General features: G+C 40.8%; 1 protein-coding gene across 2 annotated transcripts in view; it reads left to right on the top strand.

Moving 5' to 3' along the window:
• The window catches only part of LOC136639827 (zinc-regulated GTPase metalloprotein activator 1A-like), a 33,662-nt gene extending 16,288 nt beyond the window's left edge, over positions 1-17,374 (top strand). Inside the window, exons 6-16 of one of the 2 annotated variants that reach the window (XM_066614382.1) lie at positions 438-497; positions 1,530-1,567; positions 4,190-4,236; positions 5,732-5,818; positions 7,924-7,968; positions 9,901-9,957; positions 10,624-10,675; positions 12,961-13,029; positions 13,218-13,283; positions 14,723-14,852; positions 15,978-17,374. In XM_066614382.1, coding sequence (XP_066470479.1) covers positions 438-497; positions 1,530-1,567; positions 4,190-4,236; positions 5,732-5,818; positions 7,924-7,968; positions 9,901-9,957; positions 10,624-10,675; positions 12,961-13,029; positions 13,218-13,283; positions 14,723-14,852; positions 15,978-16,051 — 725 coding nt within the window. In that variant the 3' untranslated portion in view covers positions 16,052-17,374. The remainder of the gene's footprint in view (positions 1-437; positions 498-1,529; positions 1,568-4,189; positions 4,237-5,731; positions 5,819-7,923; positions 7,969-9,900; positions 9,958-10,623; positions 10,676-12,960; positions 13,030-13,217; positions 13,284-14,722; positions 14,853-15,977) is intronic. The other variant, XM_066614383.1, reaches the window with a different exon arrangement.
• The last annotated feature ends 752 nt before the right edge of the window (positions 17,375-18,126 follow it).

Genomic DNA, 18,126 nt, shown 5'->3' with positions numbered 1-18,126 from the left:
GTTCATAAAAGAAAAAAATCATCGATATAAATCCTCTCCAGGAAATCCTGTGTGTTTTATGCATCCATTGTGATTCTGGCCCCTCTGCCGCCTGGGGCCAGGACCACAAACTGCCACCACCCATTCTGCCCCACCACCCTCTGCGTACATCTGGGTGCCTTCTGAAGGCCTGAAGAGTGACGTTTTTACACCTTCCAGAGGCCTCAGAGGGCTTTCTGGGGCCCGGGGAAGAAAGGCCTTCAAGAGGCCTGGGGAAAAAAAACTGCAAAAATGTGTGACAGGGGGAGGGGGTTGCAGCAGCGCCCCCTGGGTGGCTCCCCAGGGCATTTGCCCACCAGTCTCCTCCATGTAAGTCAGTGTTAGGCATTGTAGAGAACTGAAAATTTTTGTAGCTATCTTTTTAAAACCTAGTTGGATGTATATGTCTTGTTTGGTAGGTGCTGTTGCCTCCATGTTTTGGGTTGATGCTGAATTAGGAAGTGACATTTATCTTGACGGTAAGAAAATTAGTCTGAGCTATGCAGATGTTTATCCAATATATACATCACAGTTTCAATAAAAAATGGTTACTCCTGTCTTATTGTTGAGGCCAGGCTGGTTGAGATAATTGATCGATCTTCATAGGGTCTTCTTGGAGTTGGCACTGGAGCTTAGGAATAACCTCTCTACAGAGAGTTACTTGACTTCTCTCTCTTTACTGTCTATAAAAGTTAAAAAATGAAAAATGTTACCATTTCAGCAGACTTTTTAATATCTATAGATCTTATTAATTTTAATTCTTTGAATTTATTGTGATTTCTGCTTCTTAATTGTTCTAAGCTGTGATACTGTATGTTGTTCTAACACAGGGGTGTCCAAACATTTTGGCAGGAGGGCCACATCATCTCTCTGACACTGTGTCAGGGGCCGGGGGAAAAAAGAATTAATTTACAATTTAAAATTTGAATAAATTTACTTAAATGAATATATGAGATGGAACTTATATGAATGAATGAAGGTCTTGCGGTAGCTCAAGGCCGATAAAAGGCCTTGCACAAAGCAAGGCCAGTCTTTCCTTCATTGCATCACAGATGTGAAACAGCAAGTAGTGGAGAGAGCCCTTGTCCCACAGCTCAGGTGAGAAGTCAAACAGTCGTCCTCTTGCTGACAGCAGTTGTGTCGGGCCAGCACCGGCTCCAACAAGTCTCTGGAGGGCCAGAGACTGGAGGCTCCCAGAGGGCCTGATTGAGAGACCCTGAGGGCCGCAAGTGGCCCCCGGGCCGGGGTTTGGGCACCCCTGTTCTAACATACTGTAATTTCCTTTGTTTCCTACACTGTTCCAAGTTTTCATTGAACAGGGGAGTGTATTAAAAATATGAAGTAACAATAAAATATTGTGCATATGCTACCAATTTCACTTGATGTAGGTAAAACTGCTAGATTCCTGGATGTTCTTTCTCCACAAATGCAGTATGCAAGACAGTTATAGCTGGGTTTTTTTGTGTTGGCACTTATCAATCTGGACTCTTACCTACAAACATTTTTTGCAGGTATTGTATCTGTTGTTGATGCCAAGTATGGACTACAGGTAAATTAATATGCCTGTCATGATTAAGCAGCAAAGTGCCTTCTTTGTTTCTTCTCTGATGTTCTAGGGCACTAATTAGCCATGTTTCTAATTGTGATCTAAGTCACTTCCACATTTTCCCCTCATTTGCTTTTTCTACCATATTGTTTACTTAACTCTGCAACAATAGGCCAAGCCATCTGCCCATATCTGCATTACTAATTTTTGAGTAAAAATTAGATTCACTTTACCATAGTTGGGAATATTTATACAGTATGCTATTTTTCAACACGAAAGGTTTCAAAGGGGTTGTACATAGCAAAAGAATAAAAAATTAGTTCCTTGTCCCGTTGAGGCTCAAAATCTGAAAACGGCCACTAAAGCAGTGATTTTTCAATTTTTTTCATCTCACAGCACACTGGCAAGGCACTAAAATGGTCAAGGCACACCATCAGCTTTTTGACAATTGACAAGGCACACTGTGCTGTCAGTGGGGGCTCACATCTCCCAATGGTCCTATTGATAAATGACCCTCTCCCAAATTTCTGCAGCACACCTGGGGACCATTTGCGGCACACCAGTGTGCTGCGGCACAATGGTTAAAAATGGCTGCACTAAAGGGATGCTATTTATCCTCAGTTAAATAGTGGTAATTACTGTCGCCTTCCTAAATATAAGAGAGCCACCACTTCACAAGTGTTGCCTCTTTGTCTAGTTTAGGGTCATTTACGCCACTTCTCTGTGGCTCACTGCAACTGGTTAACTCTGAAGAAGTGCTTTAGTTGCATTCCCTATCTCGATTTTTGTAAACCACTAATGTAAAAAAAGCAACAACAAATTATCCACAATGGAGTTGCAAATACATTAGCATGTATTCTTTGTTGATGCTATGGTGTAATTTTACAGTCTGCCAACAAAATCCGCAAAAAAGTTTTTGAGATAATAAATCTGTAATGTTCAATATCTTTGGGATTTGATGTGACTTCTTTCATTATTAAATCCGTAAATGTGTACAGAGCTTGACATGCTGTCAGTATAGTAGAAGCTTTTACATTTTCTCCACCATGTGCCACATAAATAACTTTTGCTTTGTATGGAGAATGTGTGAACTTGTCCAATTCCTTGGGTTTCAGAGCTTGACCTCCACCTTAGCTAGTGATTTAAAGAATTCTGGAGGCAATACCAGCAATGACACTGGGATAATAGGCAGCAATTTAGGGTGTCACGCTTCATGGATCCAACCTAGTCCATGTATAGCTGAGAAATTGTACCCTGTGGCTAGCAGTCCAAATTGAAACTGAAGTGGTAATTGATATCATGGGCTATCACTCTAATGGGATTGTCACCGAGCAATCTGAAATATTCATGTTTTAATCAAAAGGCAAATGATTGGACAACTTGCAATGACAGGTCACAACTCGGAGGACCTAAACTGAGGCCGCTGATGCTGTTCTTTGCAAATCTACAATGCCTGACAGCATTTCATGTGAAAGAATTGGTGATTGTGGAGTTATAGAGAAAAGGTCAAGAGAGAGGTCCCTTTCTAGTCCTCCTGTTATTGCACAAGCTCTTCAAACGATTTCAGAAAACAGTTTTGACTGAAGGAGACTAAATAGGCATTATGCAATGGAATATTTTTAAAGTGTGCAAAAGTGTTAAAAGTATTAGCAAGCTCTATTAGTTGAAAGAGTTGCTGCTTTTCTCATCCATATGTTTGCTGAAAAATGTGCATCTACATCAAAACAATATGCATACCCAAGTCTAGTAATGAAACAATGCTGTGGATAAATTATTTAAGTCTTTCTGAAGAGAGTGAATAAATACATTTTTCAGGGCCAATCATGAACTGCAAGTCTTCTATACCAAGTTCTCTGACTTGTTCTGAAATACAAATTGCATTGGAGTGCTAAGTTTAGGTGATAGGAGCAATCAGCTGGCAGAAGGACTGCCATTGTTAGCCTAAGAGGCCAGTAATGAGCAACTTGGATTGCTCATTGTAAAATGTAAACTGTCTCTCTGCTATATCAAAGAGTTGATGCCTACACAACCCCAAACTAGTTTCATAGTTGCACACCTCTGATAATTATGTGGATGAATCATTGAAGTACGTTACTGAACTATAAAGTATTTAAAAATTAGATTTATTTAGACTATATGTGGACAAATACAACCTAAATGTGTAGCTCTAAAACTTAAAAGTGAGAAGTACAGGTGTCCCTCGCCCGTATCCACGGGGATGTGGATTGGCACAGCTATGTCAGAGCTGGAAAGTTGGTTAGGATTTGGGCTTCAATCCCAAGTAAATGCATGAAAGATTGCAACTTTGAAGCCATTTTATGTATACACATTATTAGAATTAGATATTGCATTTCTCTGTCTCACTCACACACACACAAATTCTCCAAGTGGTTGCAAAACAGTTGATGCTTCTCTGTCCCAAAGGAGTTCATTTACATCCCAGCCTTTTTATTTATTTTGATGTGATATGAAGTCAGAAAATTTAAAATGTCTAAATTGTATTCTGAGTATATGTCTCATACTGTTTCTATAGGATTTGTCTTACTGATTTCTTTACAAAAGTAATTTTTCCATTAAATTGCAAATGTAATTGTCATCTCATTCTTTCTTTTAACCTTTGCTCAGCATCTAGAAGAAGAAAAACCAGATGGCCTTATCAATGAAGCAGCTAGGTATCAGTACCAATGACTCTTGTTTATATGTGTAAATCTTGAACAGTACTGAGCAGGACTGAGGCCTTGTCCCCGAAAAGGGTATTGTCAGTCCATAGACCTGAATTCTAAATTTTGTGGATTGCTTCTGTTGAACCTATTTCTCTGTGGCAGTCCTGCTGTGTTAAGAGTAATCTTCGGTGTCATCTCTGATCCTGATTTCCTTCTTTTGTGTATGGAGCTAGCACTTCTCTAACTATTTGTCATGACGATCAGATGACTCTGTGTGAACCGCATAACTAAATGCTTTCAAAAAGCATTAATTAATAATTGATAACTGCTGTAGCATGATAGCTAAATGTGTGAGCCGGAAAGTACCTTGTTCAAATGTCACCTCAATTACAAGGTCGCTACATAAGTCTTAGTCTAGCCACTCTCTACCATAGGGGATAATGGCACTGTGGAATAATGGTACTTTTCAAGGTTTTTGTAATGATTGCTGGGATAATTATGTAAAGTGTGTTGAATATTCACTCTAATGCATTTTGTACTAAGGACTAGCAGTATTTAAAGCACCACTGTGGGGGGGGGTGACGTCATGGGGGCAACATTTCATGGTAACGTTTCAAACCTTGCAGTGGTCATCAGGGTGGTTAACAGTTGCTGTACCAGCCTAGAGTGTCACAAACGTGCCGTAAAGCACATTTTGACTACTCTAGTGCAAGCATAACTGGTTTCCAATTTCCATCCACTTCCTAGTCATCAAGATCAATATGTTTTAACAATATGAATTATTATAATGTTGAGCTTGTTGCTCTAACACATCTATGATTCTGAGACTGGGATGAAAAGGAGTAAGCAATGTCCCCAATTAGGCTCTGGCATTTTGCTTATTAATAGCCTCCCCCCACCCTCATGGTCACATAGCAAACCGCTTTGGGAACTGAAGGGACTTCCAGAGTCAATTATGACATCCGTGGCATAGGAGTGAAGTCTGACTTTTGATAAAATGCTAGAAATCTCCATTCTTGGGCATACGTACAATAGCTCATTAAAATCTTTTTAATTAAAATCTTTTAATTAAAATTAAAACCTTGGTATATTATGTCAGAAGCAGGGACTAGGTTTATTCCACCTCATTTGCAGGTTTCTTAAATAGACATAAACTTTTTATCTTGAGACCATGGTTTAGCTTTTCCTTTTGTTTATAGTAATGGGTTTTACAGTGTGTTTGAGATCTGTCCATAGCCATGTAAAATGTTAGTTCTTTAAGATCCCTGTTTTACAAATAATTATGAAAATGTTTATTAACTCACATTCTTTTAGCATAGCATAAGCAGCATGGCAGTGAGAATGGGGATTCTACTGAAGCCTAGTCGATACATTTGTGTAATTGGAAGAGAAATACATCTTCATAAAAGAATTCATCTTTCAAAAAGATGAAACCTAGACTGATAGCCAACTGCATACAGTTGTACTTGACATTTATTTATCTGTTTATTCAATTCTTGTGTAGACAGATTGCACTGGGAGATCTTATAATACTCAATAAGACTGATTTGGTTTCACAAGAAGCACTGAAGAAACTGAGAACAGCTGTCAGGTAAGGATAAATAAAATGTAGCAATTGGCTGGCATTCTTTTCTGAATATTTACTGTTTTCCTGGTGGCAACTGGAACTCTAGATTGCATGGTTACTATAACAAAATGTTAGGATTGGAAAAAGAAAATGTGTCTTCTGTTTGAAATGCACTTGATTATACAGTTGGCCCACCTCTTATACGAGGGTTGAGTTCTGGGGTCAACACCATAAAGCCAAAATCACATATAGCTGAAACTCCCTTAAAGCCAACAAATATGTACTGTCTCTTTAAGAACTAAGAACGCAGCAGCTTTGTTCTCCAGTTTCTGGCTCATTCTGGCACCTAAACAGAGCAAGTGGAATGGCCGCCTGCTTGATATAAATTTGTTGTTTTTCTCTGTCGGGGTGGGTGGAATCCATGTACTTGAATTTGCACAAGTTTATCATGCAAAAGATATGAGCTGACTGTATTTACTCACTGCAAGTTTGATGCCTTGCTTGTGGCAAATGGGCTTCACTGTCACTTTGTGTAGTAGCTGCATAACCTTTCCTTAATTGTTGGGGTTTTTTGTTTGTTTTTTTACATCTATGAATGATAGTAAGCTATTTTAAGGGGGAGAAGTGTTCAGTACTCAGGTTTCTCTGAGTCAAAGAGACAGAAGAATGCAGTTGTGGCCTTGGCATGTAGAGTATTACTCTAGCAGCAGTTTAGGGCACAATTTGAGGAGTATTAAATTTTGACCCATGGTGCAGCACGAGCCATTTGCTTTGGGCCATGCATTAAGGGCCGTGTCTACCTTCTGTCTGCTCTGTACTTACCCTATCTCATGTTGATTGCTGCAGTTAATTCAAAGCCCATAGTACCAATAGGGTCAGGCAGTGCAGGCACCACTGAGAAATATTTCCAGTCTCCTAATGGCACTCCTGTACGAGGATTCAGCCAGGATGATGTAGCACTGAGGATCCTCCTACTTACTGCAATGACTGGGATAACCTGATCATTTCCTCTTGAGAAAAGAGGCACCTTTTGCACCTAGTTTTTCACAGTCCACTAGCGAAGCTTATGTTTCTGCTTTGGCACCAGAGTTAGAATAAGGATATGTTCTCTGGTACGGACAGTACTCTGTAGCTCAGTTAAAACTTTTGGTAAGTTTTCAGGAGAGAAAAGCAAAGAAGAGCCTGAAAGCTCAGGGTAGATGTGTAGGATGAGATGCAGAGCCACCTGCTGCTTTATTTGACTATTGTACCAATGTCTTTACCTTCACTGTCTCAGCAAGGTGTGTGACCAGTCAAGGTTTCCTCTTTTGGAAATTATCCACTGACTGAAAGGAGCCTTATAGACTCTGCTGCCTGAGTCTGCCCATTTCTTACTGACAGATCATAGGACAGAGATATTTCTGCTTGACCAGTAACACATTTCTCTCAGGTCCTGCCTCTCTACTCAGTCACATTAACTGGAGCATTCCCTAGACCAGCACTCTCCAAAGTGGAGAATGCTGTGCATGTGAAAAGGTTTCCCTGGTGCGAACGGAGCATTCCGTTCCCCTGGGGAGCCTGTCTACCTTGCTGCCAATCTACCCCAAACTGTGCTTCAGCTAGCCACATCTGCCTGGAAATCCGGGCACGCAACCTGCTGGGGTGACAGAACCTAGAAGCAACTGGCACAATTCAGGGGAGATCGGTAGCATGAAGAGGAGGCTCCCCTGCAAAATAGTAAGCTCTGTTCTTGAGGGAGAGGGATTAGACAAAGTGCCAAATCTGGCCTGTGGGCCAAAGTCTGGAGAGCCCTGCTCTAGACTAACAAAGCTATTCTTACCTGGGAGAAAGCCCCATAGAACATCATGGGACACACATCTGAGTAATCCTACGTAGGACTGCACTGTAAATGATGCTATCTGGCTGTGGGACCGTGGTGTTTATAACCTCAGACTATGCACAGAGCTTTTGGGGGGATGGATTTGTGCGTTCTCAAATTTTGTGGTGAATCAAGTTGCCCATGATCTTGTAGAGGTGTTTCTGTTTCAGTCTCATGCCTCGGTATGTAAGATGACAAATGATGCAGAATAATTCACATATACCTATTCTTTTGCCCTAATTTTCTTATTTTATATGGTCTGTTTTGTTAGGTCAATAAACGGACTTGTCAGAATTCTAGAAACTCAGCGATCAAGGTAATGATAGCATAAGATAGAATTAATCCGTCATTTTTTTCTTTCTCACTGCTTCATATTTGTCCACAGAAGGCAGTGTGTTATACCTTTCTCACAGCAGCATCAACTGTCTTTCAATATATGTGAAAGTCATAGCAGCTTTGACAAATGCTTTTTCCTGATGCACAAGGTTGATTTGTTGAGCAATAAGCAGAGACCAAGAACTATGAGTCCACACTTGCAGCCCTGAGTTACCCATACATTCCAGCGTAATACATGGCAGGATATCTCATGGATTTTCCTGAACAACCCAATACAAGGCGATTCTATATAGCAGTTCTCTACCATCCCACATAGCACAGTCAAGCAAGGCTATGTATTTCGTGGCTTCTCTGTACATGCCTATTTTTTTTCCAGCTGTAATGAAATGTAGTGAAACAAGTTTTTCTATCGATGCACCTAATTTTAAGAAACTATTAAGAAACTTTCACCAGCAATTTTAGGTTTTTTAAAATAAAAACGAAAAAGTGTCCAGTTTGCTTTTTGAAAAATTTTAATCCTGTGACCAAACCTCATTGATAAAACTTATTAGAAATTTTATTTGCAATCTGTTCCTTGCTGGAGGCTTTATACCCTGCTGGTTAACAGCTGCACTATGAACATTTTTCTCTGTAGTGACTATCATGTTAGCTTATATGGATGACTATCTCAGTGATGCTTTCTTTTGTTCCGGAAAGGGAGGGGTGTGTGTTAAAAATAGCTTCAACAACTTTGCACCTTGCAAAATTCTATTAAAGTAGACTTAGAACATGAAGTGCTACAGCTCATTTTTCTTCTGCAGTGTTGTTTAGAATGTCTCTTGAGTTGCCCAATCTTTGGATCATTTATTCTGCCAGCATGATACTGTGAAAAGTATCATAAATGTTGTCAGGATACTTATCAAATGGGCCAGTTATACAAATTGGTAGGAAATGCTGAGCTGTTCTCAAGAGCTGACCAGTTCATTCAGGTGTCCACGAAGCTGAATATTTCAGCTACTTCAGTTTTTATTAGAAAACCTGATCAGAGAGAGAGAGAGAGAGAGAGAGAGAGAGAGAGAGAGAGAGAGAGAGCGAGCAAGGAAGCACTGCAGTGACTGTGCTGCTTTTTCCTTGACTGCAAAGAATCGTTCTGAGATAACCCAGCTTTAAAGAGTGGAAATGAGTTACTGGTGCAGGGCAGGGAACGGGGGTGGACTAAATCCCATTTCTACTTGTAAGAACTCAAAAGCTCTTTGCTACTTGTAAGCAGTGACAGGTTTTTCCAACTCCTGTATTTGGTGATCATGCTGCCTTCTCATGTCTTATATAAGAATTTCTGGCGCACTGCAGAGAGGAGGCAATTCAAACACAGCTGGCTGTAAATGAAAGATTTGCTTGCTATTCTGTTTGTACGTATTAAAATGTTTTGTCTTGGGAAAAAAGCTCTTGCAAACTTGTTGGTGAACATAAGAGGTAGTTCTTCTGGATTCCCTTCTCCTTGTTTTTGCAGTATTACCTTTTAAATATATATTCCTTATCACATACTTGTACTGACATGAAGTACTGAAGTGAAGTTTTCTTATTGCCAGCATTGACCAACACTTGAAAATTGAACTCTTACCACTTATTTAACAATCTGCCTGAATAGGAAAAAGTGATTAAATTGAAAATGAGTCAATTTAATTGGAACAGAAAAGTGAGATGCAGTAGACCTTCTGTTACAAAAGGGAAAGACGGGATATAAATATTTTAAAATAAAGGTATGCTTTGGGGCCCAGTCTTATCCTCGCCAGCCCATAGCATGCAGTGCCACTAACAGAGTGTGTGCTTTTTGGGAGTGTGTGTGACCAAATGATCTCAACATAAAATTTCTTGTGGATATAAGATACCCTAACATAGGAGGGAAACAAACATTACTCTGCTTTTTTCATAGAGTTGATCTCTCTGATGTCTTAGACCTGCATGCATTTGACAGTGTGTCAGGAAAAAGGTAAGATTTTTATTTTACATTATTCAGTTTAAAACTATGCCATCCTATCCATGTTTACTCAGAAGTAAATCCCACTGTATTCAATGAGACTTATGGCTCAATCCTCTCCAGGATCTGTGGCAGTGGATCTTGCAATCTGCTGCTGTAAGTCTTGGTCCAGTGTCACAAAAGCCCAGTTGTTGTGTGTGTTGGGACTGCTGGAGGTGCTGCGTATGCGCCACTGGCTTACTCAGCCTGCATCAGAGCAGATAAAGTAGCCACAGGGGTGGAGTAACATTCCACAGCAATACCTTACCTGTGGTCAAAATTGGGACATTTCTACCACATGTGTAGACCCAGCCTCAGTCTTCTCCCCCCCCCGCCCCCCCCACACTTGCCAGTGCAAATGAGTTCAATTTGGTGGGTGGGTTTCAGACAACAACTACATTTTTAACATAGTAATTACTATATTTATCGTAAACCAGCACATGCATAGAAAACAAATTTTAGCATGCTGCAACTCACTAATAAATGTTTCTCCTTGGTTATTTATCTTCTCTTGGACTGTACAAAGAAAATTTTCAAATAACAGCCCTGTTCTCCAAATATTACACTCACAAAATGACAAAGCACATTTGAACAGTTCCAGCTTAACATAAGTTTCTACATTTATTGTCTTGTTTTCAGTTTGCAGCAGAAGCTGCATCTTGAAGAAGCACCTCATCCACATCTAGATAAGGTAATTACTTATTTTATTTTGAATCTATTTAGTGGCTCCACATGAAAAATTACTTTTTTGCTGTTTGCATATAGCAATACCTGTATATCTCCCTTTATTCACCCTCAGCTTACAGCCCAGTCCTATGGGATCTAAACACTGGTGGAATTCTTGTTCCGCTAGTGCAGGCTGCTGCAAAGTGCTGTCTGGCAGTGTGTGAAGTAGCATGCTGCTGGAGTGTTGGCAGAAAGACCAGAGCTTTCTTACCCATGCCAGTGAATCCCTGGCCGCCCGCCGAAGGAGGTAATGCGGCAGAGAAGGGGGCAAAACCAGGGAAGGGGACAGAACAGGGAATGGGGAGGCTGTGGGAGGAAGACGATCACATGGCATTGGCACACATCTGATCCTATCCCCCTTTTCTACAGCCTCCCCACCATCTTTCTCCCCTTGGACTTGTGCTAGTGAAATCACTAGCACAGGTCCAAGGAGACCCATTGCAGAGCAGGAGGCTTATGCAGGGCTATTTAATTCACCTTTCCCTTTGGAAGCCTCTCAATCAGTCCCCCCCTCCCTGGATACAGCAGCCGATTTTTGATGCAGCTGCACAAGTGCAGGAGGATAGGATTCTGCTGTTGGTCATCCTTACACACTTCCCTAAACCCTGTCAGGTTCTTTGAATTACTACTAGGACTGATGTACTTGGTTTTTTCAGTAGAAAATAACACACACAAAGGCCCCATCCATACTGAGAATGCAGTGTATGGGAAAGGAGCTTTAATTCTTTGGTCCCATGACTATTTGTCCCAGAAGGAAAGCTCCCATTGGCACCAATTGGGATATCCCTCCATAGAAAAATAATGGAGAAAGGAACAGTCCAGATTGGGACTGTGGCAGGGAAAGGGTTTAATTCCCTTCCCATACTGCTGTTCCATTCCAGTTTGTGTTCCTCTCCACCCACCCCATGTGGTGTTTATGGAAGGGGGGAAAACTAGCACATCAACTCTATTAACAATATAATGTGTTGCGCTAAATGTCAACATGAAAGGTAGCAACTAAGAACCCAATCCTGTGCATGTCTACTCAAAAGTAAGTCCCATTATAGTCAGTGGGGCTTACTCCCACTGACTGTGGATGTAAGTGTGGATAGGATTGTGGCCTAAGGAGTCTATTGTTTTAAAAAAATTATAGTGTATCCAGTAACCTTTACACTGTGTCCTATAAAAATGTACATAGTTTATTTTTAGATACCTTTTTTTAAGGCAGCTACAGGGGATGATTAAGGCCACTTTGCTGGGTCAAAGTGTTTAAACTTTGCCACCTGTATTTGGACTTAAATTTTGTACCCCACCCCAAAGCTGCTATTAGCCACAAGTAAAAAAGGGTTAGATGCAGCATCTTTGAGCCCATTGGTTTTAGTGTTTGTAGCTAATAAGAACTTCAGGAGGCAACAGATCAGGACTGTTGGGGCAGAAAAGGGTTGATCTCCACCCCATAGCTTTAATCCAAATTGCAGCACCCACCTACACATACCCTGATGTTTGAAAAAGAAAAAAAGTGGGTGTTCAAATCACAAAGCTCCACATCTCATCTACTTTAATATTCAGTGGTAACAGTACAACACTGCAAAGTTACTAAATGCTACCACACAGTGGGAGTAAGCACCAGGGCTGATGGGTGGAGGGGAAACTAGTACAAATTAACGGGGCCTGGCAGTCTGGAAGGGGGCCTGGGGTTCAAGTAAGGAATTCCAGCTGATACAAAGCACTTATGTCTGCTGTAACTGCATTGGGGTATGAATAGATAACATTTTCAGCAGTGACGATGGTGCCTTTTGCATTCTCATTTTGAAGTGATAGAATGTTAAGATTATAAATGGTTCCAGGGTATTAAAGAAACACATAAATCAATATAATCGTGGAATATACCAGTTCAGCAAAAAGCTACTGAGATCTCCATTTTATTACATTATTTTTTTCTCTCCTCTGTATATTTTATCGATTGGTTTTATGTAATTTCTTGTGAATTTTTGTTGTAGATTCAGGTCCAAAGATTCTTGGACCTGGATGATGAAGTGTGGAGGAGAGGAGATGCTCTATTTACCAGTTTCCTGTGATCTGAATTTCCTCTTCTGCTCCATCTTCCTTTTCCTTTTCCAATCCAGGAAGTGTATTGGGGGGGGGGGGAGACTAGAATATCACTCGATAAGGGGAGGGCTGCATGTGGCCCTGGGTAGAACATGAGAACCTGGGTAGATCTTTTTTTTAATGTCCATTTAAATTGCTATAGCTATTTTACATTATTTTCAGAGTATTGTTACATCCACATTTGAAGTTCTAGGAAGCATCACAGAAGAAGACCTAAATGTGTTTGTTCAAGTAAGTGCAATATATTTTGCATCGAAACCTGATAAAATTGCTTTCTCCTCGTGGGCAAGGAAAGGGAGATTAGTGATCTGGGAAGTGATTAGTGAACAGGGCCTAAAAGAACTTTGGCATTTTTATTTTGGGACATAAATATCTTGTTTATGCATATATTGTTCTTAAAAACATCTTCTTGTTTTTAGAACTTGCTGTGGGAGAAGAATGTGAAAGACAAGAGAGGTAACCCCATGGAAGTCATAAGGCTAAAGGTCCAGTACTTGGTTTCATCAAATTTGTTCTCAAAAACATTGTTTGTTTTCCTTGGACACATATAGGGGCTATAAGCATGGCAAACATATGCCTAAATTAATCAGTGCTCATTTGAAGGTGTTGGTTGAAGCAGTGGCATTTGAATGGATATTTGAGGTCCTGTCTGACTCATTAGGATATTTGAGGTCCTGTCTGACCTTGTTGGGTGGGACCCATTGAAGCACAACTCTTTTCCACATTGTTCAGGTAATGTTGGAAGCCTTGGGAGGAGTCCACCACGTCACTCTTTCTCATATCAACATTATCCCTCCTAACACTGAGACAGTGATGGCACAGGAAGCAACCATGTGGTGGACTCATCCCCAAGTGCCCTGGGGCAGGGATGTAAAAAAATATGACCCACAGGCTAGATAAGGCCAGGAGATAGATACTCTGCTGGAAACTCTATCTGACCCACATGATGACTGGGTTCTTCCAGTGCCATCATCGACTCCTAAACTGCAAAGTGATGCCTCCAGAGAAGCGGCGCTGCTGAAAGTGGCACTTGTAGAGGCTAATTATCACATGGGCCTTCTTTTTACAAGCACCACTTCTGCCAAGGTGTCACTTCACAGAGTGACTCTCGGCTGCTGCACTATGAAATGACGCCTCTGTAGAAGTGATGCTGCTAAGAAGGCAGCCCACCTGATAATTAGGCTTTTCCAGTGCGACCATTAGTTGCTCTCAACTGCTCAGCATCTCTCAGCTTGCTAGAGGCAGCACTGCTGAAAGAGTGGCTTGAATGAGGATTGGGTTCTACCATATCTTGAACATATAATCAAGAGTTGTCTATTTTATCTTCTGTCTTTTGCAGCTAATGAGTTTCCTAGGTGAGAACAAAATGTTTATTTCTGATCATCACCTGCTTAATGACATCACTTTGGGCCCTCAGCAGGCACCATGGATGCTGTTTGGCCCACTGTATGAAACTAGTTTAACACCCCTAGTCTAGAGCTTCTGATTACTTGAGGTACACAGGAAGGACCCATCCTGTAGTGGCTCCCACACAATGAAGTTAACTGGCCTATTAACTCAGGAGTGGTAGGCTAGCACAATTAGTTGGGGAGAAGATGAAAGATAAAACTTATTTTATCTCTTTCCCACTTTCATAGATTATGCTGTCATTGTTAAAGTGAAGATAATTTACTCCCGGAATACCAGTATTGTTAAAGTTGTTCAACTTTATTTTCCATGTTTATTGCTTATTATAATGTGTTCTGTATTTATTGCTGAAAGTTTCTGCTGCCACTTCTTTTAATTGTACTTACACAAAGTACTTAAGAAGCAGGACACCAGAATACTGTTTCTTTGTTTTTTTCACTACACAATTATTGGATCAAAAATAAAGTGTGGAAATGCTTTCATTTTCCAGCTGCTAACTTATATTCTTTCAAATCAGGGCCTTGTATCTATCAAAGACAAACCTCATCAAGTGATAGTCCAAGGTGTTCATGAGCTTTATGAACTAGAGGAAACTACTATAAGATGGAAAGAGGATGATGAACGAATGAATAGATTGGTTTTAATAGGTAAGGGGAACATGATTTCATGTGTCAGTTGTCAATGGTTAGTGAAATAAGTCAATTGTATTAATGTTCACTACAGTGTAGCTTTACTGATATAGACAGACTTCCTCCTTGTGAGGAAAACTAACCCAGGAAATGCATCACCACAGTTCTCTGGGTGATGGTAGCTCAGCTGGGCCTGGGGAAAAAACTGTCTTATCACCTTACCTGGAGCCTGCAACTTCTGCTGCTGGCTCTAAAAAGTACCTCCAATATTGTAGCTGAGGTTCTTGCAAGCAGTTCACAAGATATAGAGGTGACAGGCTCTCCTTGAATACAGCAGAGCCACTCCAGTACTATTTGTTAAGAGTTTGGATGCACCCTTGTACCCAACTGCTGCTTCAATTCAAGCAGCAAGATGAGGCAGCAGAACTGGACTCTGCCTCCTGGTATTGCACCAACAATTTGAATGAAGGGCTGGGCTGGGATGCAAAAGATGGGAGAGTGCTGTTCCCCAAATTCATGTTCTTCAGATGTCCATCCAAGCAGCTGCCCCACCATGATGAAAATAGAAGATAGAATGAGGCCTAACCTTACTCTTTGCATTACAGTGGGGAGAAAATTGTGGGCTTAGGGCATGGGTCTCCAAACCCTGGCCCAGGGGCCAGATGCGGCCCACAGCGAGCCTCTATCCAGCCCGCGGCCAGCCTCTTGTCCCCTGAAAGCCTCTGGCCCACTTGACTGAACATGGCAGAGCTGTGATTGCATCTGGAGGGTGTTTTGAGGGCCAGAAAGTCTGAGTGAAATAGCCCACACATTCATTTATTCATTCATCTAAGTTCCATCTCTTATTTATTTAAATTTTATATTTAAATTTTTTTCTGGCCCTCAGCACTGTGCCAGATATTTCATGTGGCCCTCTGACCAAAAAGTTTGGAGACCCCTGGCTTAGAGGGAGAGGGCAAAATGGCTGCTCTCCTGCTGGAATGCTTGTCCTGCATTCCCTCCCATCCATCAAACTTGAGGGGTTATTTCACTGTATGGTTAGTTCACTTTCAGTACATTGATAACTTAGGTTCTCATTTATACAAAAAAAAAAAATTATAATGCATTAAGAATATTTTTGTCTTTGTATTCTTCTATCCACAGGTAGGAACTTGGATAAGGATATTCTTAAAGATACCTTTATAGCTACTGTGACAAGGAGAAAGGAAAATGGTTGATCTTTTTCTGAAGAATGTACATTTTCATCAAAGTGTTTTTTAAATGGACAATTCGGGATCCTAGACCTTTGTTCTTCTTTTAGATAGCAATGAAACTTGGATTTCTCTACAGTTTGGCACATATTTTCATTAAATAAATTATGCAAATTGATTCTTCAATCATTGAAATGTATGTTTAAAATAATGCAGTTCTTAAATTGTGAAGTATTAAGGATAGAGACAATTTGTGTGTTTGCACAGTTTGTTTTCATTTTTCCAAGTTGTTCTTCTTTGTAAATATATACAAAACTATGCAGGTTAATGACTAAAAAGAGATCATCATGACCTAAGACCTAATTTAATGTAATGGGGAAATAAGAGGATAATAAGAGATAATAAGGATAAAGAGATAATAAGGATATAAAGAGGATAATAAGAGATTGGTTGGTACAGTGGCATATCAAAGCAAAAAAAAGGAGGAACTGCAGGTTTATCTGATTTTCCTGCCTTAAAATCTGATCCCCTTCCACTAAATGTAGGGCAACCCAATCCTAACCTGCACCAGCACAGCCAGGCCACAGGTTAGGAAGCAGCTGGAAGTCTCCTCGTGGTAACGGGATATATTTCCCCTTAGGCCGAGTAATGCCCCGTGTATAACTGTCTGTACTAGTAAAGGGGCAAATTATTCTGAGACTTGTCAAGGTTATCTCATTGAAAATCTATTCTGATTGTTACTTGAAACTGTGTTCAGTGTAGTTCTTGTACCCAGAACAATCACATACATACACTCGGTGTTAACCCTGCAGAATTGCTATTTCTTCCAGACAGTGGCGTCAGGCAGGGAGTGGGAGCCACACTGGGTGACACGTATGGGGGGGGGCAACACCACTACTGGCCAAAACTGTTAAAAACTTGGTATTTTTGAATGATACCATCATGTCATATAACAGTTGATGCAGAATTTCACACAGAATGCAATAAAACAAACTGAATTGAAATATCTCTATTTTGCCAAAAGTTATAGCCAAAAAAATCAGTGGGGCAGGGCAAAAGTGCATCAGTGTGCCCACTGGCTGGGCCTTTGCCATGCCCACTGGATGGGAGGAGGTCCATCATGGAGGTGATGCGCTGGCCTCCTGCATTGGGTGACACAATCCCTTGTGATGCCACTAGCTTCCAGGGCTGGAAAGCCCACATCCTGCATACAAATGTATCCTGAAAAGCTTAATTTTTAGTAAAAGATCCAGAATGAGTTCATGATTGTCTGAAAACCATCTCCGGTCTCAGAGCTTTCCCCCATAATCCCTGATGTGAGGAAACTGACCACTCTGATATTAGTGAAATGTACTTTGTACCGGTTCAGCAGTACCAGTTTTGTCTATTTCTTTCAAGGTTTTGTTCCAAGCTTCATTTGTTCCAGGCTTGTAAACACATGCTGGGGCTGAACAAATTAGACAGGACAGATAGAGCTCTAGCTCATTTAGAAATTGAAAATTTCTAGTGGTATAATGAAACTAGCTTTGTAATCAAGTGTAAATGGATTCCTTTAAGGACTGTTTTATTATTTAAAAAAAAACTGATAGAAATTCTACATTACTTTGAACATGAGAGTACTGATTCCATGTTAAAAGAAAAGGTGAAAGGATTGCCTTCTCCAGTGGGCTGTACGCATGCAATAGAACAAGACCGCCTGAAAAGGCAACAACTATTACTTCGCAGGAATGGGCAAATCAAGCACGGCTTGAGTTGAGTCATGAGTCTTGCCCCCCCCCGCCAGACTTTCCGAGTTGCCCAGAGTGGTTTTGTGACTTGAAAAGACTCGAGTCTCAAGTCTTTCCTCTTTAAAAAGCCAGCTGTGGTTCTGTAGAGAGAGAAAAAACAGCTGCTGTTGGGCTGTGTGTGGAGTTCTCTTTAAATACTCCCCTGATGTCCCCATCCCATCTGTAAACAAGATGGGAGGGAGTGGGACAGACTATGTGAGAGTAGGGACAGAAACCCATGTGCAGCAGCTGGGAAGCTTACCAGTACAGCCCAATCCTTTGCAGCTCTATTCAGAAGTAGTCCCATTTGTACTAGTTGTTCAGTGAGGCTTCCTC

Source organism: Tiliqua scincoides, chromosome 2 (genome assembly GCF_035046505.1).
Source record: "Tiliqua scincoides isolate rTilSci1 chromosome 2, rTilSci1.hap2, whole genome shotgun sequence".
In the NCBI taxonomy this organism is placed as follows: domain Eukaryota; kingdom Metazoa; phylum Chordata; class Lepidosauria; order Squamata; family Scincidae; genus Tiliqua; species Tiliqua scincoides.
Note: the sequence above shows the minus strand (reverse complement) of the source record. Positions and strands in the feature narration are given on the sequence as shown.